This window comes from Somniosus microcephalus, chromosome 13 (assembly GCF_052327205.1).
Source record: "Somniosus microcephalus isolate GS21.2 chromosome 13, FLI_Smic_1.0, whole genome shotgun sequence".
NCBI lineage: Eukaryota > Metazoa > Chordata > Chondrichthyes > Squaliformes > Somniosidae > Somniosus > Somniosus microcephalus.
The window spans coordinates 193,964,255-193,988,982 of NC_140999.1; the positions used below are offsets into that span (position 1 = coordinate 193,964,255).

General features: G+C 50.4%; 1 protein-coding gene across 1 annotated transcript in view; it reads right to left on the reverse strand.

The window, feature by feature from the left end:
- kcnq2b (potassium voltage-gated channel, KQT-like subfamily, member 2b) overlaps positions 1-24,728 on the reverse strand; it is a 188,481-nt gene that overhangs the window by 16,062 nt on the left and 147,691 nt on the right. The window contains exons 10-13 of the mRNA XM_086005894.1: positions 23,800-23,826; positions 18,682-18,738; positions 3,589-3,803; positions 1,928-2,036 (exon numbers count right to left, since the gene is read on the reverse strand). Coding sequence (XP_085862020.1) covers positions 1,928-2,036; positions 3,589-3,803; positions 18,682-18,738; positions 23,800-23,826 — 408 coding nt within the window. The remainder of the gene's footprint in view (positions 1-1,927; positions 2,037-3,588; positions 3,804-18,681; positions 18,739-23,799; positions 23,827-24,728) is intronic.

Genomic DNA, 24,728 nt, shown 5'->3' on the forward strand with positions numbered 1-24,728 from the left:
GCAAAGTGACAGGAAACAGAGAGTAGTGGTGAATGGTTGTTTTTCGGACTGGAGGAAGGTATACAGTGGTGTTCCCCAGGGGTCGGTTCTAGGACCACTGCTTTTCTTGATATATATTAATGACTTGGACGTGGGTGTACAGGGCACAATTTCAAAATTTGCAGATGACACAAAACTTGGAAGTATAGTGAACAGTGAGCAGAAGAGTGATAGACTTCAGGAAGACATAGAGAGGCTGGTGGAATGGGCGGACACGTGGCAGATGAAATTTAACGCAGAAAAGTGTGAAGTGATACATTTTGGTAGGAAGAACGAGGAGAGGCAATATAAACTAAATGGTCCGATCCTGAAGTGGGTGCACGAACAGAGAGACCTGGGGGTGTATGCGCACAAATCACTGAAGGTGGCAGGGCAGGTTGAGAAAACAGTTAAAACAGCTTATGGGATCCTGGGCTTCGTGAATCGATGTATAGAGTACAAAAGTGTGGAAATTATGATGAACATGTATAAAACACTGGTTCGGTCCCAGCTGGAGTATTGTGTCTAATTCTGGGCACCGCACTTTAGGAAGGATGTGAAGGCCTTAGAGAGGGTGCAGAAAAGATTTACGAGAATGATTCCAGGAATGAGGTGTAATGATCAATAACATGTCATTCTAGAGTGGTACACTAGATGGAGCCGTAGAGCTGTATATTTAGTTGTATGTGTTTAAGACTACACTACCCACGATGCACTAGGCTACCCACAAGGCAGTAGTCAAGATGGCTGCCTGCACACAGAAGTACACATGCTGAATCTCTACAGATGCTGTACCTAGAGAACGTGTACTGAATAAATGACTATGATTCCAGGAATGAGGGACTTCAGTTACGTGGATAGACTGGAGAAGCTGGGGTTGTTCTCCTTGGAGCAGAGAAGGTTGAGAGGAGAATTGATCGAGGTGTTCAAAATCATGAGGGGTCTGGACAGAGTAGATAGAGAGAAACTGTTCCCATTGGCGGAAGTGTCGAGAACCAGAGGACACAGATTTAAGGTGATTGGCAAAAGAACCAAAGGCGACATGAGGAAAACCTTTTTTACGCAGCGAGTGGTTAGGATCTGGAATGCACTGCCTGAAAGGGTGGTGGAGGCAGATTCAATCGTGGCTTTCAAAAGGGAATTGGATAAGTACCTGAAGGAAAAAAATTTGCAGGGCTCCGGGGAAAGGGCGGGGGAGTGGGACTAGCTGAAGCGCTCTTACAGAGAGCCGGCACGGGCTCGACGGGCCAAATGGTCTCCTTCTGTGCTGTAACCAATCTATGATTCTATGAGGTCACGTGATCTGCAAGTCAGGGTCTTGTGATGTCACATAGAACCTCGATCACTATTTCAGGGGTGCAGGATGGGCGGAGCGCAAGCTGTGGAGGCTCTGCCCATTCGTAGCGGTCAGTGGCCGACCCTTAAAGGGACCACTGGAGGTCGCGCTGATATCGCTCCGGGAAATGATGGGGCGCCTACTGGCCCAGCAAAGGGAACTCTGGCCCACTTCGCCTCCCTCCCCCCCAACAGGCTCCCCCCCACCACACAGGCTCCCTCCCCCTCCCCTCACACAGGATTACCCTCCCCTCCCCCAGGCTCCGGCACTCAGTGATTCTGCCAGGGGGGGTGGGGCGGCGAGTACCTATTTGGCAACCGCAGCTTGCCTGGAAATGTAAGTGAGGCCCAGGCCTGAAAATGGGTTGGGCCTCACATCAGCTGAAGAGTAAAAATTGCCCCATCTACCTCTCCCTCCCCGCCCCCTCCCCCTCCCCCTCCCCCGCCCCCAGTACCTCATTAAAGAGACCATCCCTCATGCACAAGCCTGCAAGGGCCTAAAGTCACTGGGCCTGGTCCAGAACGCAGCTCCCAATGGGCCTGAGAAAATGTGGAGATTCCTGTCAAGTCTTACCACATGGCTCTGATCGAAACTTTCAGTCCTGGGGTTAAGTCATCCGTGATGAACTCACATTGATAGCTCCTGTTGTCTGGGATGTCCTCTTCGGGCAGACTGGAATGGTCTGAAACACACAGCGAGCACATTGCAAATCTGCACAGTCGCAGGTCTCAAACCAAAACATTATGTCTTCCAGAGCTGGCCGGCTATTTCATGGCTCATTATTGAACCTTTCGCCAGTTAGTAGCACTCGCCCCTCTGAGTCAGAAAGAACGTAAGAAATAAGAGCAGGAGTCGGCCATACGGCCCCGCGAGCCTGCTCCGCCATTCAATAAGATCATGGCTGATCATCGACCTCATCTCCACCTTCCCACCCGATCCCCATATCCCTTGATTCCACTAGAGTCCAAAAATCTATCGAGCTCAGCCTTGAACATACTCAACGCCTGAGCACCCACAGCCCTCTGGAGTAGCTGTGCGTTCAAGTCCCACTCCAGAGAATCTTACAGCACAGGAGGCCGTTCGGCCCATCGTGCCTCTGCTGGCTCTTTGAAAGAGCTCTCCAATTAGTCCCGCTCCCCCCTGCTCTTCCCTCATAGCCCTGCAAATGTTTCCTTTTCAAGTATTTATCCAATTCCCTTTTGAAAGTTACTATTGAATCTACTTCCACCGCCCTTTCAGGCAGCGCATTCCAGATCACAACAACTCGCTGCGTAAAAAACATTCTCCTCATCTCCTCTCTGGTCCCTCTGCCAATGATCTTCAATCTGTGTCCTCCAGTTACCGACCCTCCCGCCGGTGGGAACAGTTCCTCCTTATTTACTCCATCAAAATCCCTAAGAAACTTGGGCAGGACACTGGGGAGAACTCCCCTGCTCTTCTTCAAAATAGTGCCATAGGATCTTTTACGTCCACCTCAGAGAGCAGCGGTTTAATGTCTCATCCGAAAGACGGCAGCTCCGACAGTGCGGCGCTCCCTCAGTACTGTCCCTCCGACAGTGCGGCGCTCCCTCAGTACTGTCCCTCCGACAGTGCGGCGCTCCCTCAGTACTGCCCCTCCGACAGTGCGGCGCTCCCTCAGTACTGCCCCTCCGACAGTGCGGCGCTCCCTCAGTACTGCCCCTCCCAGTGCGGCGCTCCCTCAGTACTGCCCCTCCGACAGTGCGGCACTCCCTCAGTACTGCCCCTCCGACAGTGCGGCGCTCCCTCAGTACTGCCCCTCCGACAGTGCGACACTCCCTCAGTACTGTCCCTCCGACAGTGTGGCACTCCCTCAGTACTGCACCTCTGACAGTGCGGCGCTCCCTCAGTACTGCCCCTCCGACAGTGCGGCGCTCCCTCAGTACTGCCTCTCCGACAGTGCGGCGCTCCCTCAGTACTGTCCCTCCGACAGTGCGCCGCTCCCTCAGTACTGCCCCTCCAACAGTGCGCCACTCCCTCAGTACTGCCCCTCCGAAAGTGCGCCGTTCCCTCAGTACTGACCCACCGACACTGCAGCGCTCCCTCAGTACTGCCCCTCCGACAGTGCGCCGCTCCCTCAGTAGTGCAGTGGACTGTCGGCCTGGATTTTCGACCTTCTGACTCAGTGGGGAGAGTGCTAATTACTGAGCCACTGCTGACACCTAAACGGATGCTGGTTTGTGAATAAATGAATGATAGTCAGCGCCCGCACGCACCCTCAGAGTTCTGCCGTGACCCTGCTCCCTTCAGACGGAAGGCGTGCCTCAAGCGTGCTCTGTCGGTGAAGCTCCAATTCTTCTGCACCTTGTCCGGGCTGTCCTCGATGCTGTTGTCGGCGCTGGGCGATCTGCGGATGCTGCTCTGTGGCGAGCCTTTCCCTTTGGCACTGGGACCCTTGGGGCTGGAGAATCTCTCTCTCAGGCTGGTCTTGCTGCAGATAAAACACAGGCCATTCATCAACACACGTCTGAGCGCTAACCCCAATGCCGGACACAGACATCAGGATAACGGGGAAAGGGCATGGCTCCTGATATCACTGCAAGCTCGGACTCACACCCAGGGTCCACGAAAGGCTGTAACCAGCAACGGATAGGATATTCGCCCTGGAATCGCCGAAACTCCATCGTGTCCAGTGGTCCCAGATTCATCATCGGCCATCAACCAGAGAAAGAGGCTGCACTCTGAAGCCTCCACACACTCTGACCCCCCCCCCCGCGCACACTGACTCCCGCCCCGCGCACACTGACCCCCCCGCGCACTCTGACCCCCCCGCGCACTCTGACCCCCCCCCGCACACGCTGACCCCCCTCGCACACGCTGACCCCCCCCCGCACACGCTGACCCCCCCCCACACACTCTGACCCCCCCCACACACTCTGACCCCCCCCACACACTCTGACCCCCCCACACACTCTGACCCCCCCACACACTCTGACCCCCCCACACACTCTGACCCCCCCCACACACACTGACCCCCCCCACACACACTGACCCCCCACACACACTGACCCCCCCACACACTGACCCCCCCCACACTCTGACCCCCCCCACACACTCTGACCCCCCCACACACTCTGACCCCCCCACACACTCTGACCCCCCCCCACACACTCTGACCCCCCCCACACACTCTGACCCCCCCACACTCTGACCCCCCCCACACACTCTGACCCCCCCCACACACTCTGACCCCCCCCACACACTCTGACCCCCCCCACACACTCTGACCCCCCCACACACTCTGACCCCCCCACACACTCTGACCCCCCCACACACTCTGACCCCCCCCACACACTCTGACCCCCCCCACACTCTGACCCCCCCACACACTCTGACCCCCCCACACACTCTGACCCCCCCACACACTCTGACCCCCCCCACACACACTGACCCCTCCCCCACACACTGACCCCCCCCACACACTGACCCCCCCCCACACACTGACCCCCCCCACACACACTGACCCCCCCCCACACACTGACCCCCCCACACACTGACCCCCCCACACACACACTGACCCCCCCACACACACACTGACCCCCCCACACACACACTGACCCCCCCACACACACTGACCCCCCCACACACACTGACCCCCCCACACACACACTGACACCCCCACACACATACACCTTTTGCTTCTTCAATCTCCCTGTGGAAATTGAATCCCAAACCCCTATAATCGGATCCCCGACCCCCACCTGCCCCTCTGTCGCTCACTCCGACCACCCCCACTCCGAGGCCACTCGCTTGGCAGGAGTTCCTCGCCGAGTGTCCGGCCCTGCACACTGCAGGTAACTGAGACACGGGGCAGGAATAGCCAAGGTTTCCGGAGCACAATTGCCGCAATATTGGTTTCTCAAGGAGTCGGCGTGTTGGACCACGAGCCGGGGGCAAGAACATAGTCATTCTCCGCTCCCCGCCACCCGCGCTCAAAATTCTAGTGTTTCTCCAGTCCTATAACCCACCACCAGGGAGGCACGCTCCACTCCTAGCCAGGTCTATACCCCACCAGGGACAGAGAGAGAGAATGCGAGGACAGAGAGAGAGGGGACAGAGAGAGGGAGACACAGAAAGAGGGAGACACAGAGAGAGAGGGGACAGAGAGAGAGAGCAAGGACATAAGAACATAAGAAATAGGAGCAGGAGTAGGCCATACGGCCCTCGGGCCTGCTCCGCCATTCAATAGGATCATGGCTGATCTGAATCTAGACTCACGTCCACTTCCCTGCCCTCTCCCCGTAACCCCTAATTCCCTTATCTGCTAGGAAACTGTCTATCTCCATTTTAAATTTATTTAATGTTGCAGCTTCCACAGCTTTCTGGGGTAGCAAATTCCATAGATTTACTACCCTCTGAGTGAAGAAGTTTCTCCTCATCTCAGTTTTGAAAGGGCAGCCCCTTATTCTAAGATTATGCCCCCTAGTTCTAATCTCACCCATCAGTGGAAACATCCTCACTGCATCCACCCGATCAAGCCCCCTCACAATCTTATATGTTTCGATAAGATCACCTCTCATTCTTCTGAACTCCAATGAGTAGAGTCCCAACCTACTCAACCTTTCCTCATACGTCAACCCCCTCATCTCTGGAATCAACCAAGTGAACCTTCTCTGAACCGCCTCGAGAGCAAGTATATCTTTTCTTAAATATGGAAACCAAAACTGCACGCAGTATTCCAGGTGTGGCCTCACCAATACCCTGTATAACTGAAGCAAGACTTCCCTGCTTTTATACTCCATCCCCCTTGCAATAAAAGCCAAGATTCCATTGGCCTTCCTGATCACCTGCTGCACCTGCATACTAACTTTTTGTGTTTCATGCACCAGGACCCCCAGATCCCTTTGTACTGTCGCACTTTGCAGTTTCTCTCCATTTAGATAATAACTTGCTCTTTGATTTTTTCTGCCAAAGTGCATAACCTCACACTTTCCAACATTATATTGCATCTGCCAAATCTCTGCCCACTCACTTAGCCTGTCTATGTCCTTTTGCAGGTTTTTTATGTCCTCCTCACTCACTGCTTTCCCTCCCATCTTTGTATCGTCGGCAAACTTGGATATGTTGCACTCGGTCCCTTCCTCCAAATCGTTAATATAGATTGTAAAGAGTTGGGGTCCCAGCACTGACCCCTGCGGAACACCACTAGTTACTGATTGCCAGCCCGAGAACGAACCATTTATCCCAACTCTTTGTTTTCTGTTAGATAGCCAATCTTCCACCCATGCCAGTATATTACCCCCAATCCTGTGATTTTTTATCTTGATCAGTAATCTTTTGTATGGAACCTTGTCAAATGCCTTTTGGAAGTCCAAATACACTACATCCACTGGTTCCCCTTTATCCACCCTGTATGTTACATCCTCAAAGAATTCGAGCAAATTTGTCAAACATGACTTCCCCTTCGTAAAACCATGCTGACTCTGTCCTATTAAATTATGTTTATCCAAATGCTCTGTTACTGTTTCCTTAATAATGGACTCCAACATTTTGCCAACCACAGATGTTAGGCTAACTGGTCTATAGTTTCCAGCTTTTTGTCTACTTCCCTTCTTAAATAAGGGTGTTACATTAGCAGTTTTCCAATCTGCCAGGACCTTTCCTGAGTCCAGGGAGTTCTGGAAAATGATCACCAATGCATCCACAATCCCTACCGCCACTTCTCTCAAGACCCTAGGATGTAGGCCATCAGGTCCGGGGGATTTAGCCGCCTTAAGTCCCATTATTTTACTGAGTACCATCTCCTCAGTGATTTTAATCGTCTTTAGCTCCTCCCCCCCCCCCCTTTGCCCCCTGTTTGTCCAGTGTTGGGATATTTTTAGTGTCCTCTACTGTAAAGACTGATACAAAATATTTGTTCAGCGTCTTTGCCATCTCCATGTTCCCCACCACTAGTTTCCCAGTCCCATCCTCTAAGGGACCAACGTTCACTTTAGCCACCCTTTTTCTTTTTATATAGCTGTAGAAACTCTTGCTATCTGTTTTTATATTTTTTGCTAGTTTACTTTCATAATCTATCTTCCCTTTCTTAATTAATCTTTTAGTTATTGTTTGCTGGCTTTTAAATGCTTCCCAACCTTCTATCCTCCCACTAGATTTGGCTAATTTATATGCCCTTGTTTTCAGTCGAATACTATCCTTTATTACTTTACTAAGCCACGGATGGCTGTCTTTTCTTTTACTCCCCTTTTTCCTCAGTGGAATATATTTATCTTGAAAGATGTGAAATATCTCCTTGAATGTAGACCACTGCTCTTGTACCGTCTTATACTTTAATCTGTTTTCCCAGTCCACTTTAGTCAATTCTGCTCTCATACCTTCATAGTCTCCTTTATTTAAGCTCAGTACGCTGGTTTGAGATCCAACTCTCTCACCCTCAAACTGAATTTGGAATTCAACCATATTATGGTCACTCATTCCAAGGGGATCCTTTACTAGGACATTTTTTATTAATCCTGTCTCATTACACAGGACCCGATCTAAGATTGTCTGCCCCCTGGTTGGTTCAGTTACATACTGCTCAAGGAACCCGTCCCTAATACACTCTATGAACTCTTCCTCAAGGCTGCCCTGCCCAATTTGATTAGTCCAGTCAATATGAAAGTTAAAATCCCCCATGATTATAGCTGTTCCCTTATTACAAGCCCCAACTATTTCCTGATTTATACTCCGACCAACAGAGTTGCAACTGTTAGGAGGCCTATAGACTACGCCCACTAGTGACTTTTTCCCCTTATTATTCCTTATCTCCACCCAAACTGTTTCACTATCCTGATCCTTTGACCCAATATCATTTCTGACTATTGCAGTGATTCCATCCTTGATTAACATAGCAACCCCACCTCCCTTTCCTTCCTGTCTGTCCTTCCTAATTGTCAAATACCCTTGTATGTTTAGTTCCCAGTCATGATTATCTTGCAGCCATGTTTCCGTAATGGCCACCAGATCATACCCATGTGTAGTTATTTGCACCGTCAACTCGTCAATTTTGTTACGAATGCTGCGTGCATTCAGATAAAGAACTTTCAAATATGTTTTCTGACAATTTATTCCTGCTTTTACCCCTTTTACTACTTTACCCTTATCATTATACATTCTGTCCCTTCCTGACACGCTCTGGTTTATAATTCCCCCACTGTTACCTTGCTCTATTGCCTTCTCCGCTGTCATTTTTATTTTTCGCTCTCTTAAAACCTCCCCCCCACTAATTAGTTTAAAGCCCTCTCTACAGCCCTAGTTATTCGATTCGCCAGGATTCTAGTCCCAGCACTGGCCAAGTGAAGTCCGTCCCAACGGAACAGCTCTCGCCTGTCCCAGTACTGGTGCCAGTGTCCCAGGAAGCAAAACCCATTTCTCCCACACCAGTCTTTGAGCCACGCATTTAACTCTCTAATTTTATTTACCCTAGCCAAATTCCAGGCAGCACGGTGGCATAGTGGTTAGCACTGTTGCCTCACAGCGCCAGGGACCCGGGTTCGAATCCGGCCTCGGGTGACTATCTGTGTGGAGTTTGCACATTCTCCCTGTGTTTGCGTGGGTGTGCTCCAGTTTCCTCCCACAGTCCAAAGATGTGCGGGTTAGGTTGATTGGCTATGATAAATTGACCCTTAGTGTTAGGGGGATTAAATACGTGGGGTTACGGGGATCGGGTGGGATATGTGTCGGTGCAGGCTCGATGGGCCGAAATGGCCTCTATCTGCACTGTGGGGTTTCTGTGATTCTGTGAAATTTGCACATTGCTCAGGTAGTAATCCAAAGATTATTACCCTTGTGGTTCTGCTTTTTAATTTGGCCCCTAGCTGCTCAAAGTCCCTCAGCAGAACCTCCTTCCTTGTCCTATCTATGTCGTTGGTACCAACATGGATCACGACAACTGGATCCTCCCCCTCCCACTCCAAGTTTCTCTCCAGCCCAGAGGAGATGTCCTTAACCCTGGCACCGGGCAGGCAACACAGCCTTCGGGACTCTCACTCTCGGCTGCAAAGAACTCTATCTATCCCCCGGACGATACTATCCCCTACCACTACAACATTTCTTTTAACTCCCCCCACTTGAATGGCCCCCCGCTCCACGGTGCTGTGACCAGGTTGCTCATCCTCCCCGCAGTCCCTGTTCCCATCCTCACAGGGAGTAAGAGCCTCAAACCTGTTGGACAAGAGCAAAGGCTGCGGCTCCTCCAACACTACCTCCTGGATCCCCATACCTGCCTCACTTCTAGTCACAGAGAGAGAGAGAGAGAGAGAGAGGGGACAGAGAGAGAGAGAGAGACACAGAGAGAGAGAGAGGGGACAGAGAGAGAGAGAGACACAGAGAGAGAGAGAGGGAGACACAGAGAGAGAGAGAGGACAGAGAGAGAGAGGGAGACAGAGAGAGAGAGGGAGACAGAGAGAGAGAGGGAGACAGAGAGAGAGAGGGAGACAGAGAGAGAGAGGGAGGCAGAGAGAGAGAGGGAGGCAGAGAGAGAGAGGGAGGCAGAGAGAGAGAGGGAGGCAGAGAGAGAGAGGGAGGCAGAGAGAGAGAGGGAGACAGAGAGAGAGAGGGAGACAGAGAGAGAGAGGGAGACAGAGAGAGAGAGGGAGACAGAGAGAGAGAGGGAGACAGAGAGAGAGAGGGAGACAGAGAGAGAGAGGGAGACAGAGAGAGAGAGGGAGACAGAGAGAGAGAGGGAGACAGAGAGAGAGAGGGAGACAGAGAGAGAGAGGGAGACACAGAGAGAGAGGGAGACAGAGAGAGAGAGGGAGACACAGAGAGAGAGGGAGACACAGAGAGAGAGGGAGACACAGAGAGAGAGGGAGACACAGAGAGAGAGGGAGACACAGAGAGAGAGGGAGACACAGAGAGAGAGGGAGACACAGAGAGAGAGGGAGACACAGAGAGAGAGGGAGACACAGAGAGAGAGGGAGACACAGAGAGAGAGGGAGACACAGAGAGAGAGGGAGACACAGAGAGAGAGAGACACAGAGAGGGAGACACAGAGAGGGAGACACAGAGAGAGAGGGAGACACAGAGAGAGAGGGAGACACAGAGAGAGAGGGAGACACAGAGAGAGAGGGAGACACAGAGAGAGAGGGAGACACAGAGAGAGAGGGAGACACAGAGAGAGAGGGAGACACAGAGAGAGAGGGAGACACAGAGAGAGAGGGAGACACAGAGAGAGAGGGAGACACAGAGAGAGAGGGAGACACAGAGAGAGAGGGAGACACAGAGAGAGAGGGAGACACAGAGAGAGAGGGAGACACAGAGAGAGAGGGAGACACAGAGAGAGAGGGAGACACAGAGAGAGAGGGAGACACAGAGAGAGAGGGAGACACAGAGAGAGAGAGACACAGAGAGGGAGACACAGAGAGGGAGACACAGAGAGGGAGACACAGAGAGGGAGACACAGAGAGAGAGGGAGACACAGAGAGAGAGGGAGACACAGAGAGAGAGGGAGACACAGAGAGAGAGGGAGACACAGAGAGAGAGGGAGACACAGAGAGAGAGAGACACAGAGAGGGAGACACAGAGAGGGAGACACAGAGAGGGAGACACAGAGAGGGAGACACAGAGAGGGAGACACAGAGAGGGAGACACAGAGAGGGAGACACAGAGAGAGAGGGAGACACAGAGAGAGAGGGAGACACAGAGAGAGAGGGAGACACAGAGAGAGAGGGAGACACAGAGAGAGAGGGAGACACAGAGAGAGAGGGAGACACAGAGAGAGAGGGAGACACAGAGAGAGAGGGAGACACAGAGAGAGAGGGAGACACAGAGAGAGAGGGAGACACAGAGAGAGAGGGAGACACAGAGAGAGAGGGAGACACAGAGAGAGAGGGAGACACAGAGAGAGAGGGAGACACAGAGAGAGAGGGAGACACAGAGAGAGAGGGAGACACAGAGAGAGAGGGAGACACAGAGAGAGAGGGAGACACAGAGAGAGAGAGCGAGGACAGAGAGAGAGAGAGACAAAGAGAGAGAGAGGGGACAGAGAGAGGGGACAGAGAGAGAAGACAGAGAGAGCGGGAGACAGAGAGAGAGGGGACAGAGAGAGAGGGGACAGAGAGAGAGGGGACAGAGAGAGAGGGGACAGAGAGAGAGGGGACAGAGAGAGAGGGGACAGAGAGAGAGGGGACAGAGAGAGAGGGGACAGAGAGAGAGGGAGAGGGGACAGAGAGAGAGAGGGAGAGACAGAGAGAGGGAGAGGGGACAGAGAGAGAGAGGGAGAGACAGAGAGAGGGAGACAGAGAGAGAGAGACACACACAGAGGGAGAGGGAGACAGAGAGAGAGAGAGCGAGGTAGAGAAAGCGAGGAAGAAGAGGATGGAGAGAGAGGACAGAGAGAGAGAGCGAGGACACAGAGAGACAGAGAGAGGGGGGACAGGGAGAGAGAGAGAGAGAGAAGCAGAAGAGAAATAGAGACAGACAGGATGGAGAAAGAGAGAGAGAGAGATAGAAGGGGACAGAGAGAGAAGCGAAAGAGAGAGGAGGAGAAGCAGAAGGACAAAGGGAAAGAAGCAGAGGAGAAAAAAAGGCATAAAGGTTCGAGGAGATAAACAGAATGAGGCCGAAGAGCTCAGTCAGAAAACCAAAAGGTGAGAGGAATCCTGGTGGAGGAGAGTGAAGAGTTCACACACTCCCTGCATCGACAGGTCACAGAAACCCTCCAATAACTCTGAGCAACATCGCGAGCTATAATAAACAATAAAACTGGTAGCTTTTTAATCATCGATTGAATCGCGATTCTAGCACTGCACCAGATAAGAAAGTCTGCTTCTTAAAGAGACAGGCTGTTCTACAAAATCAAACTTGGATCCCCAACAAATCTCTGAACTCACTATTCCCTCTCTGTCCGCCAATACAAAGCACGTTGTTTACAGCTCCTGCCCTACTCTGTACCCCCCGGGACTGCTTGAGGTGATGGACAAAGCTTTGTGGAGTTTGAGGATAGTTTGGTACAGTTCACTAGTGATCTCTGGGACCTGGACTGAGAGTGTCTGGGCTGCATTCACCCGCCATCCTTTAAGAAGCATCCCATGAGGAGGGGGATATTTCATTTTGCTTCTCTCTAGGAAGAGGAAGAATCTGAAGAATGGAGAGTAATTTTTACCATGGTGATTTACATCATCGGCTCACGTCTGTAAACAAAACAGACATAAATAAACTTTTATTAATCCAGCTGTCGCCTTTTTAGCAACAAACGGACTTTATTCATTGGGATTGAATTGGTTCCTGCTACTGAGCTATGCTCATTTGGCTGAAGTATGACGACATCTGAGAACATCTCAGTCTGTAACACGAAGAAACATTAAAGAGAATGCGCCATTCCGCACGTTAAGTCTACACCTTTCATAGTATAAAAACTCCATCACAAACTCTACCCACCCATTCAATCTCCTCCCACAGCCCACGTACACTCTCCCCTATCATGGACTACCCACCCATTCAATCTCCTCCCACAGCCCATGTACACTCTCCCCTATCACGGACTCTACCCACCCATTTAATCCCCTCCCACAGCCCATGTACACTCTCCCCTATCACAGACTCTACCCACCCATTCAATCTCCTCCCACAGCCCATGTACACTCTCCCCTATCACGGACTCTACCCACCCATTCAATCTCCTCCCACAGCCCATGTACACTCTCCCCTATCACGGACTCTACCCACCCATTCAATCTCCTCCCACAGCCCATGTACACTCTCCCCTATCACGGACTCTACCCACCCATTTAATCCCCTCCCACAGCCCATGTACACTCTCCCCTATCACAGACTCTACCCACCCATTCAATCTCCTCCCACAGCCCATGTACGCTCTCCCCCATCACAGACTCTACCCACCCATTTAATCTCCCCCCACAGCCCATGTACACTCTCCCCTATCACGGACTCTACCCACCCATTCAATCTCCTCCCACAGCCCATGTACACTCTCCCCTATCACAGACTCTACCCACCCATTTAATCTCCCCCCACAGCCCATGTACACTCTCCCCTATCACAGACTCTACCCACCCATTCAATCTCCTCCCACAGCCCATGTACACTCTCCCCTATCACGGACTCTACCCACCCATTTAATCCCCTCCCACAGCCCATGTACACTCTCCCCTATCACGGACTCTACCCACCCATTCAATCTCCTCCCACAGCCCATGTACGCTCTCCCCCATCACAGACTCTACCCACCCATTTAATCTCCCCCCACAGCCCATGTACACTCTCCCCTATCACAGACTCTACCCACCCATTTAATCTCCTCCCACAGCCCATGTACACTCTCCCCCATCACAGACTCTACCCACCCATTTAATCTCCCCCCACAGCCCATGTACACTCTCCCCTATCACAGACTCTACCCACCCATTCAATCTCCTCCCACAGCCCATGTACACTCTCCCCCATCACAGACTCTACCCACCCATTTAATCTCCCCCCACAGCCCATGTACACTCTCCCCTATCACAGACTCTACCCACCCATTTAATCTCCTCCCACAGCCCATGTACACTCTCCCCTATCACAGACTCTACCCACCCATTTAATCTCCTCTCACAGCCCATGTTCACTCTCCCCCATCACAGACTCTACCCACCCATTTAATCTCCCCCCACAGCCCATGTACACTCTCCCCTATCACAGACTCTACCCACCCATTTAATCTCCTCCCACAGCCCACGTACACTCTCCCCTATCATGGACTCTACCCACCCATTTAATCTCCTCCCACAGCCCATGTACACTCTCCCCTATCACGGACTCTACCCACCCATTTAATCTCCTCCCACAGCCCATGTACACTCTCCCCTATCACGGACTCTACCCACCCATTTAATCTCCTCCCACAGCCCATGTACACTCTCCCCTATCACGGACTCTACCCACCCATTTAATCTCCTCCCACAGCCCGTGTACACTCTCCCCTATCACGGACTCTACCCACCCATTTAATCTCCTCCCACAGCACATGTACACTCTCCCCTATCACGGACTCTCCCCACCCATTGAGTCTCCTCCCACAGCCCATGTACACTCTCCCCTATCACGGACTCTACCCACCCATTTAATCTCCTCCCACAGCCCATGTACACTCTTGCCGAGCATGGACTCTACCCCACATTTAAGCTCACTGCTACGAAAGATTATTCAGCAAAACTCCAGAAGATACATTCATCCTCACATCTCTACTATTCAACCCTAGTCTGCTACCCTCTAGCCAACTTCTCCTCGTTCCTCAGCAGTCCACCCCAGTCCAGGGATTCAGGAACTCCCGTGCCCCGAGGATTATTTGATCGTCACAGTATATAACTATCATTAGAGCCAAGGATCCCACTCCAACACCAACCATTACTGTACTGTCAAACTGTGAGCCTCAAGCCTACAGAACCATAAGAGAGATATCAGCACCAAAATCTGTTGCTCATTCGCTGGAGGTTTGTAAGAATGCATGGTTCCATACTGGGAATAAAGATCTGGACTAAATTCAGCACAAAAGGTAGGCAAGAAGCCAGGATCATGAAACCTTTCGAAGTGCAAAAACAAGCCTTGTATTGCAGCAGGCATTGCCTGCGACAGCAGTTACCAGAACGGCTCTCCATAGAAGCACAACGACATGCTGGCCTCCCCCACACAGAGAGAGTCAGTGAGCATGCAGACAGGCCAATCACAGTGCTGAGGGAAAGGGTTGGGGGGCAGGCTGGGAGTAAAGGGTGGGATGGGGGTTGGGGGCGGAGGAGAATGGAGGGACAGGCAACATAAGAGACTCTTAGCAAAGGCAAGACAAGGCAAGACAGAACTCAAACAGTTCAGAGTTCATGCAGAGAAATTAACATCACTGGAAATAAAAGGAATCCTGTCCCTTGTCTTAAAAGATAATACGGTAACAAAATCAAATCACTAGTGTAGAATTGGAAAGTATAAACATTTGGGTCTAAAATTAGCTTCTGAAATGAGTACTCATCCCTCGCTGAGTGTGTGACACTGACTCACTGACTGAAACTCAAGACAAACTCACACTTTTTTCATCGTGTAGAAGTTAATTGAAGTGTTTTTGTATAATTTATGTATTTACCCTCTTACATTCTCTCTTCTATCCATTATTCCTCTTGCTCCTTCCAGTCAAGGGGTAGTCGCACTGTCCAATCTCCCTCCCAGTCCACTTAGCCCTCAGGTCCATGCTCCAGTTGACCCAGTGCACGTGTGCTCCCGGGAGGAATAGGGAGCCTTGACCTCCATTCTCTCTTTCTCTGGATGACCGGACCATGATGGCCTCCAGTGGAAGGCCAAGTTTCAGTGAGGGTCAAGGCTAGCCAACCCAACTTGACTTTTGTTGGGTTACCAGAGCTTCAGTGACCTCTAGTCTCTCCCTCCACACCAGATAGCCAAATACAAGAATCCACTATGCTTTTATAAAGTAGAGAAAATGATACATAAACCAATCATTTAGTGCATAAAGTTTCAGTAAAAGAACATTCAACATTTTGAAGGGATTTAAAAAAAAAAAAATCAGAATCAGAACTCCCGGAGAGCTGATGTTCCTCGATCAAACCTCAGGCTATTTCCAGTATTTGATTCATTGGAAATTGACCTTCTAGCCATGGGGCCTTCAACCTTTGGTGGACGTGCTTTCACTTCCTGCATCGGAATGCAAAGCGGCACCAAACAGTGAGGATGGGCACCGTGCAGGTACACGGTGATTTGGTGTGGTGCCCAGTGCTTTGAATGCACAGGACAACCTTACGAGGTTCAAATCCAGCTCTGCCGCACAACCAGGGATATCTGGTGGCCTTGTTCAGAAGATCCTTGTGTGAATTTAGATCTAAGGTGGAGACTAAAACAGGTTCTTTATCAGTAGATTGACTCCCTGCACTACACACAGAGTAACTTTCCCTCCCACAGTTCAGCTGCAAAGAATCCGAATTCCTTCAATTGGAACGAGCTCCAATCGCCATTTCCAAATCCAAGCCACTCTCGAGCAGTGTGATTTGGGTCAGTGCTGTTGTTTGAAGATCCAGAGAGTTTTTTCCGATGCAGACACACTCGTGCAGTCAGGGGTGAGTTCACTTTTTTTGTAGTCGATCAAATGCTGTTATTTATAAACCAGAAACTCAGATAACAAATCCGCATCGGAACCTCGGATCCAAACAGCAACACTACATGCAATTTTACGCAGCAGCTCTTCAGACTGATGCCCAGTGCTAACCAAAAATAGTGGCTTTGCAACATTTAAAAATCAAACCTATACACTGCTTATCTCTCTCTCTCTCTCTCTCTCTGTGTCCTCCCCCTCTACTGTCTCTGTCTCAAGTGGGCGTCGCTGGCAAGGCCGGCATTTATTGCCCATCCCTAGTTGCCCTTGAGAAGGTGGTGGTAAGCTGCCTTCTTGAACCGCTGCAGTCCGTGTGGTGAAGGTGCTCCCACAGTGCTGTTAGGGAGGGAGTTCCAGGATTTTGACCCAGCGACGATGAAGGAACGACCAATATGTGTCCAGGTCGGGATGGTGTGCGAGTACACCATGGTCAGGAAGGTGGGTGCAGGGAGCCCTATTTACATTGTGGGGTCTAGAACAAAGGGACATTAATATAAGAATTACAAATAATTTAGGACAGTGAGCAGGAGAAATATTTTTACACAGAGGATTGTGAGTCTGTGGAATGCACGACTGGAGTTATTGATTCAAGCAAAGATGTAGGGACGAGGGAATTGCTAGATAAGAAAAGACCAGGTCAATCGAGTTCGCCTTCTACCATCCTGGTAGTCCCATGATACAACAGGGAGTGGTTGAGGCGAACAGCAGAGATCCATTTAAGGGGAAGTTAGATAAAGACACAAGGGAGGAAGGAATAGAGCGATATGCTGATAGGGGGAGATGAAGAGGGTGGGAGGAGGCTCACGTGGAGCAGAAACACCGGCACGGACCAACTGGGCTGAATGGCCTGTTTCTGTGCTGTAAATACTTTGTGATACAACGATGATGGTGTTGATGACTACTCACAGCAATCATTTAAGAATCGGTTAGATAGATGGATGAAAAAAATCATGACAATGGGACATGGGAACCAGGGCAAGCCTGTGGAATTCATTCTACTGCTTATGTGATGGATTAACACCATCATGGGCCGAATGGCCTGTTTCCATGTTGCAATTCTATTTAAGAACATAAAAATTAGGAGCAGGAGTCGGCCATTCGGCCCCTCAAGCCTGCTCCGCCATTCAATAAGATCATGGCTGATCTTCGACCTCAACTCCACTTTCCCGCCGGATCTCCATATCCCTCCATTCCCCTAGAGTCCAAAAATCTATCGATCTCTGTCTTGAATATACTCAACGACTGAGCCTCCACAGCCCTCTGGGGTAGAGAATTCCAAAGATTCACAAACCTCTGAGTGAAGAAATTCCTCCTCATCTCAGTCCTGAATGGCCGTCCCCTGATCCCGAGACTCTGACCCCGAGCTCTAGGCTCTCCAGTCTTGCTGAAATGGCCTTCAGCCCGTCGCCCACCGCACGTCAGCGGAAGATGCGTCATGCTCAACAACTGCCCGTGACAAAAATAAAACACAAATCTCCCGTTTACCACTGGAAGCAGAGACTGGTTTGGGGCATAGTCGTCGCCTACTGACGGTGCACAATCAGAAAACCCCAACATCGCGACATTACCACGGGCATTGGGTATATTCATGTAACAAGAATCATTAAATTGTTGGCAAAGTTCTGGAATAGGAGTTGCATCAAGTTGATGAAGTTATTAGAAGGCCGCCTATTCTTTAACCTGCTGCAATTCATTGTTGCAAAACAGAAAATAAAAAAGTCAAATTAACTATTTATTTCAGAGAATGCTGGAAACACTCAGCAGGTCAGGCAGCATCTGTGGAGAGAGAAACCGAATTAACGTTCCAGTTCTGACAAAGGGTCATTGACCTGAAACGTTAACTCTGTTTCTCTCTCCACAGAGGCTGCCTGACCTGCTGAGTATTTGCAGCATTTTCTGTTTTTATTTCAGATTTCCAGCATCTGCAGTATTTTCCTTTTGTAACTATTTATTTCTATGTTTCCAAAATGGATATTATTTATTAGATACTATTATTAATCTCTGATAATGGAAAAGTTCCTTCCCAAATTCATTGAACTGGAGAGAGAGGATAAATAAAGAAAAGAGAGATTGATTTCTCTTTCTAATTTTGTTGCAGAGCAAATCTGTGAGTGAGAGAGAGAGAGAGAGAGAGATGAACACACAGGGAGGGAGCGAGGGAGAGGACAAGTAAACCAGCCGAGCTGTGCCGTGCCGTGCCAGGGATCAGTCGACCAAAGGGAGAGTTTCACACGGATACCTAGGATCTCCTGAGCAGCACATTCCACACATGGAATCACGACGCGATTTGTGTTTACTGAAAACAAGGGGAAAATGGGAATTAATTACTATAATTCCCGTGATTCAGCCGCCGAATCAGTAGCTTAGCATTCTCCAAACAAAGCAACTCAGCTGGAATGACCAAACCCTCCGCCTGAATTTGACCGCGAAGGCTCGACACTCTCTCCAGGTCAGACCTGCCGCTTCTCGGTTTGGATTTTAGCCACGGGATCCGTAGCAGTTGGTGAAAGAAGGCAGAGTCGCTGACTGAGATTTGTGACACTGAGGGAGGCCTGACACAAACAGCATCCTCTCACCTTCAGACACAAGCGCCGCGACGTGAGACGCTCAGTCCCTTCCACTCCATGGTTTTCCGCCCATTCATTTTAGTGCGCAAATAATCCCGAGCACGGGAGCGGAAAAGCCCAGCCCATCCTGCCCTGAAACTCTGGCTAACTTTCCTCATCGGTTTCTCACTGGCTGCTGCAGGCATTGACTGTTTCCGGGGTAGGGTTCTCACAGGGGTTGGTCTCCACCCGCATTCCCAGACTTCACGAGCGTCAATAGTTCTTTGATGGTAGCGCGAAATAGACGACAGTGAATCAGCAGCCCGCTTCACACCCCGCCCGATTTCCACTTCCCGTTTTGCGCTATCTCCAAATACCAAATTCACCTGCCCCTCCCAACATGTCAACCTGGACAGCAAGTGCAGGCCGGCTATTCAACCCTGAAGGCGGCACCCAATCCTGTCCTCATCCCAATGTCCACATGTCTGAACTTCTCAGCAGGGGTCACTGGATCCTAATCATCTCCTCGTGACACCGGGAGCACGCAGGCTAGCTTTAGCGACTGTACCACGGCCCCAGTTGAGATGAGCTAAGTCAGTAGAAACCTGGGAGCGACTGGAGTCACTTGCCAGACCAAGTTCTGCCTTTACTGAGCCCTTAGGGAGGAAGATGTTTGTCCCTCGGTTCGGTCACTGTGGGGCTGCTACAGCCACTGCCATGATTAGCTAGCAGTGGCTTCACAAAGCTGCCTACGCCACGAAGGTTCTGCATTTCCCCACCTCAGTGGGTCTGCCAAAAGTACCTCACGCTACAGGGTGCAAGGTGACAGACCCTTAACCTGTGATGAGGATTATATTCTGGAGATGCGAATTGCGCAGAAGATAGAAAAGAGAAGAATTTATATTTTGAACTGTGCTAGCGTTGGGTAACGAAGACTTTCCATTTCAGACAGGCAAGGTCACAATCAGGCATTCCCTGGTTGGTTAGAATCTAGTTGGATGCAGAGTAAAGCTTCCTCTGTTCTGCCCTAACAATGTGCCTCCGGCCCAATCTCCGAGACACGACCCCTACTGTACCAGCGTGGCATTAAACTCATTCCTGCATCGGCCACCTTGTGACAAAGTTTACCAATTTAGTGCCAATCTTCTGTTGTTTCTGCACATTTAGCCCGTGTCTGCTGTGAACTAGGAGGAGGCTGTACAAAGCCATTTCATGTAGAACCCTCACAGCCGCCAGAGGAGAGGAGACTTTCATACTGCCAGCCTGGGCTGGATACGCAGTGATCTCCCACAGGTGAAAGGATGATGGGGATAGATTTTCAAATAGCCAGCGGGGCACAACACTGGCGCTGCAGACTTTCCGCTTGATACAGAAACCGCCCAATTTTGACTTCTGTTCCATTCCAATGGAAAGGAAGATCGATTTCTGTAATGGGCGGTAGGTCCACGGAGGCAGTCTAAGGCCCGGTTGACAGGATGAGAATCTGTCCTGATGTCCAGCACACACCCTAAGCTGAGCGGAGATGAAATAGCGGTAGATAAGTACACAGGAGAGGCACCGTATTGGGATTGGGGGCTGGTGATGGTATAGACCCCGCCCCCGCCTTCCGGGCCTTGTGTTCGAGTAGTAAAACCTTTGCACAAGCCAGACACCAGGTGCCAGTTGGCTGAACGGCACCTGAGAACTGGTCGTAAATCTCTCGTGGGCCGACTGGCTGTGACTAATCCAGCTCCTAGGCAGTTTGATATATTGCCGTGTTTAGCAGAGATTTCTCCTGGGCACCGCATGGCTGCCTGTTGACGCACATCCCAGTTAGGACAGGCTCCAAAACCACTGCGGCATCTCACCGTGTCCTTTTAAAGCAAAGTCACAGGACGCTCAGGAGAATGGGTTTGTGCACTCAGTGAGAACACCGTCATTTTGCCCTGGCATCCTTGCTTTGATTGTAACTGAGATAGAGGGGAGTGGCGGTCTCGCTTATCGAGCAATGGTCTGTGTACCGGTTGTGTGTCACACCGTCCTTTCATCTCTTGGGCCTGGGTTTGAAGCTAGCCAGAGACAATGAGAAAAGAAAGAAAGACTTGCATTTCTATAGCGCCTTTCCCCACCTCAGGATGTCCCAAGGCACTTTACAGCCAATGAGATACTTTTTGAAGTGTAGTCACTGTTGTAATGTAGGAAATGAGGGGCCAGCTCTACCGGGTGGGTCAGTCGACAATATTACAGCACATTTTTCTTATTTGTTCTTGCAATGTGGGCGACAGAGACAAGGCCAGTATTTCTTGCCCATCACTAGCTTCCCCGAGGGTAGTCTGGGACTGGAGAGGTGTGATTGGACATTGACTTGCGAGTGGGCATTGAGTGACTGATTCAGCTAATGAGGGAGAGAAGAATAGTCGTGGATTCCTTGTCCACCCTGTGCTGATGGGGTGAGATGAAGAGGGCCGGGAGGAGCAGAAACGCCGACACGTGGCAGTGGGGCCCAATGGCCTGTTTCTGTGCTGTAAACACTCTGTCATTCGATGTAATTGTCGAAAGGTTGGTGTTTTGAGCCCATCCAGAGGCTAATGTTCCTTGGCTTTGCTGTTCTTTGGATGAAACATTGAACTGAGGTTCTATCTGTCTGTTCATGTGCAAATGATATAGAGGCACTGGAGAGGGTGCAGAGATTTACAAGGATGATACCAGAAATGCGAGGGTATACATATCAGGAAAGGATGAACAGGCTGGGTCTCTTTTCTTGAAAAAGGAAGGCTGAGGGGTGACCTAATAGAGGTCTTTAAAGTTATGAAAGGTTTTGATAGAGTGGATACAGAGAGAATGTTTCCACTTGTGGGGAAGAGCATAACTAGAGGCCATCAATATAAGATAGTCACCAAGAAATCCAATAGGGAATTCAGAAGAAACTTCTTTACCCAGAGAGTGGTGAGAATGTGGAACTCGCTACCACAGGGAGTGGTTGAAGCAAATAGTATAGATGCATTTAAGGGGAGGCTAGACAAGCATATGAGGGAGAAGGGAGTAGAGGGTTATGCTGATAGAGTTAGAGGAGGAAAGACTGGAGGAGGCTCGAGTGGAGCATAAACACCGGCATGGACTGGTTGGGCCGAATGGCCTGTTTCTGTGCCGTATATCCAATGTAATCCTATGTAAATGAAAGCTGTAATGGGAGGACGGTAGGGATGAGGGAGGACGGTAGGGATGAGGGAGGACGGTAGGGATGAGGAAGGACGAGATCTAAATGGGGCTTTCTTGAGCTGAACCAATCTTGTGATGAAACAAGCCCTCTCTTGCTCAGGGGAGGCTGCGATAGTCAGTGTCTCCCTGTAGCTTTCCCTTCACTTTCTGTCAGTGAGGGGAGGGAACAATGCTGGATTCCAGCTCTGAACGACCGATCCCCCAACCAGGCCGCGAATGGAGACCCAGAGGCGCAAGACAATTGACAGCCACCGGTGAAAGGAAGGAGACCGGAAACAGCGAGTGGTCCCCTGTTTTAGAGCGACGGGGAATCGAGGAATCACACGGTCGATGAATCCTACGGGACCAGCTTTAAATCTCGCCAGGGTGCCCTAAAACTACCAAAATTCCCGCAGGATTTGAATCCTTCCAGGAAAAATTCAGCCTGCTTTTTAACACAAGCAAATTGGGCCTCTTACCAACAAAGCTGTTTCTCCACATTATCAGCCTGCGGATTTAGAGATTGCTTCGATCAACTCAGAAATAAGTATCGGCGCCAGAACCGTTATCAAACAGGGCTTTATCCGGTAATAAGGTGCTTGGGGAGATGGGAGCACACTGAGGAAGGGGGGGAGCAGGGGGCTTCCTGTAACGTCTGTTAAATCCTACAGGGTTCCTCCTTCTTGCAGAGGAAGCTGACGGGATAGAGTGGTGAGGAGAGAGCAGACTGCTCACTGTCAAAGCTCAACTCGCTGCTTAAGTGAAACAGGAAAGAGAGTTATCAAAAGAGGCAAATAAAATCCACACGGTCATTTCAGGCACAGCAATTCACAGTGAAACACGTGGAATAATCCAGCTAATGTCGTTCTATCAGCAGCTCCTCACACCGGCACTGTAAGGGATTCATTCAGCGACGTCAGCCGCAGGTCAGGATCGCCTCCTGCGGAGGTCAACCAGAGGAATGTTCCCTCCTCTTGGTTTTTTTTTCGGGTGCGCGGCCCCTTTAAGGGGCTGCACGGCCCATTCAAAATAACGCGCAAATGCGGATTTCCCCGTTTAAAAGCCAGTGAGCTGGTGAGCGCTGCACGGCACCGCAGCTTAAAGGGATCAACCGCCCCCACCCCCCACAACTTGGTTTGTCATATTCTGCCGATTCACTGATCTTCACCGCGTCTCTGCGGGAGAATCGGGGGACTCGGGGCCAGGCCGCACGCCGCACGGAGCCGGGTATTGTCAGAGGGGCCCGGCACTGACTGGGCTGCTCGGGCTCGCCTCCTACTGGCAGAATCAAGACTGGCAGGGGCAGTGGCAGCGCCTTGACGCACTTTCTCCGCTGCCGCGCATGACCCAGGGAGAGGAAAGGGCGAGCCGCAGGAATATGTAGAGGGGGGGGCACACACGGAAAACAACACGACACAAAAACAACATGCATGCTTTGTATCTGTAACTTTGAACATTCAAAGGATACTCCCAAATTAGTGAAACACGGAAACAGAACAATGAGGCTGGCATCTCACTGCAAGCCTCAAACTATTAATCTGAGCTTCAAAAATTTGCCAAATAAATCACATCTACAGGGGAGGGAATGTTTCCAATTATTTCTTTAAAAATCAGAGCTTTAAAATGCAGCAAACCTGGGTGAGCTCTCCAGCGCCTCCTTCCTGCAGCAACAAACACAGAACAAAGACACAGATTAATAGGAAAACCGGGCGTTAAATCAACCTGCCTACAGCACCAGATGATTCTACCCCACGCTCGGGAATGTACTGCCAGAATCCGGAGAGACTGAAATCAAGCATCAAACACCTTGTACAAGTGGGTTAGATACAGAGTAAAGCTCCCTCTACACTGTCCCATCAAACACTCCCAGGGCAGGTACAGCACGGGTTAGATACAGAGTAAAGCTCCCTCTACACTGTCCCATCAAACACTCCCAGGGCAGACACAGCACGGGTTAGATACAGAGTAAAGCTCCCTCTACACTGTCCCATCAAACACTCCCAGGACAGGTACAGCACGGGTTAGATACAGAGTAAAGCTCCCTCTACACTGTCCCATCAAACACTCCCAGGGCAGGTACAGCACGGGTTAGATACAGAGTAAAGCTCCCTCTACACTGTCCCATCAAACGCTCCCAGGGCAGGTACAGCACGAGATAGATACAGAGTAAAGCTCCCTCTACACTGTCCCATCAAACACTCCCAGGGCAGGTACAGCATGGGTTAGTGTTAAGTCTGTGTGTCCCAGTTATGCTTATTATAAATCACTGGACACAGACCACAAGAATAACTTTAACAGGTCTTTACTATTCGGAGGTCAGGGCTGAACTGCCCAGCAAATCCCTACACAACACTTATATACCGGTGTGGTCACCACCGGTATTACAGTATACAGCAGCCAAGAGAAAGTAGTACATCTCTTAAGGTAGTTCTCTTAAGGTGGAACAGGTTACATACACCACAATCCTCCCTTTTTAGCTTAACAGTTATATCCCCATTTAACATAACATAATAACATATATATATACAACTTAATGCAAAACAGTTCAAAGATTCAGTCTCTG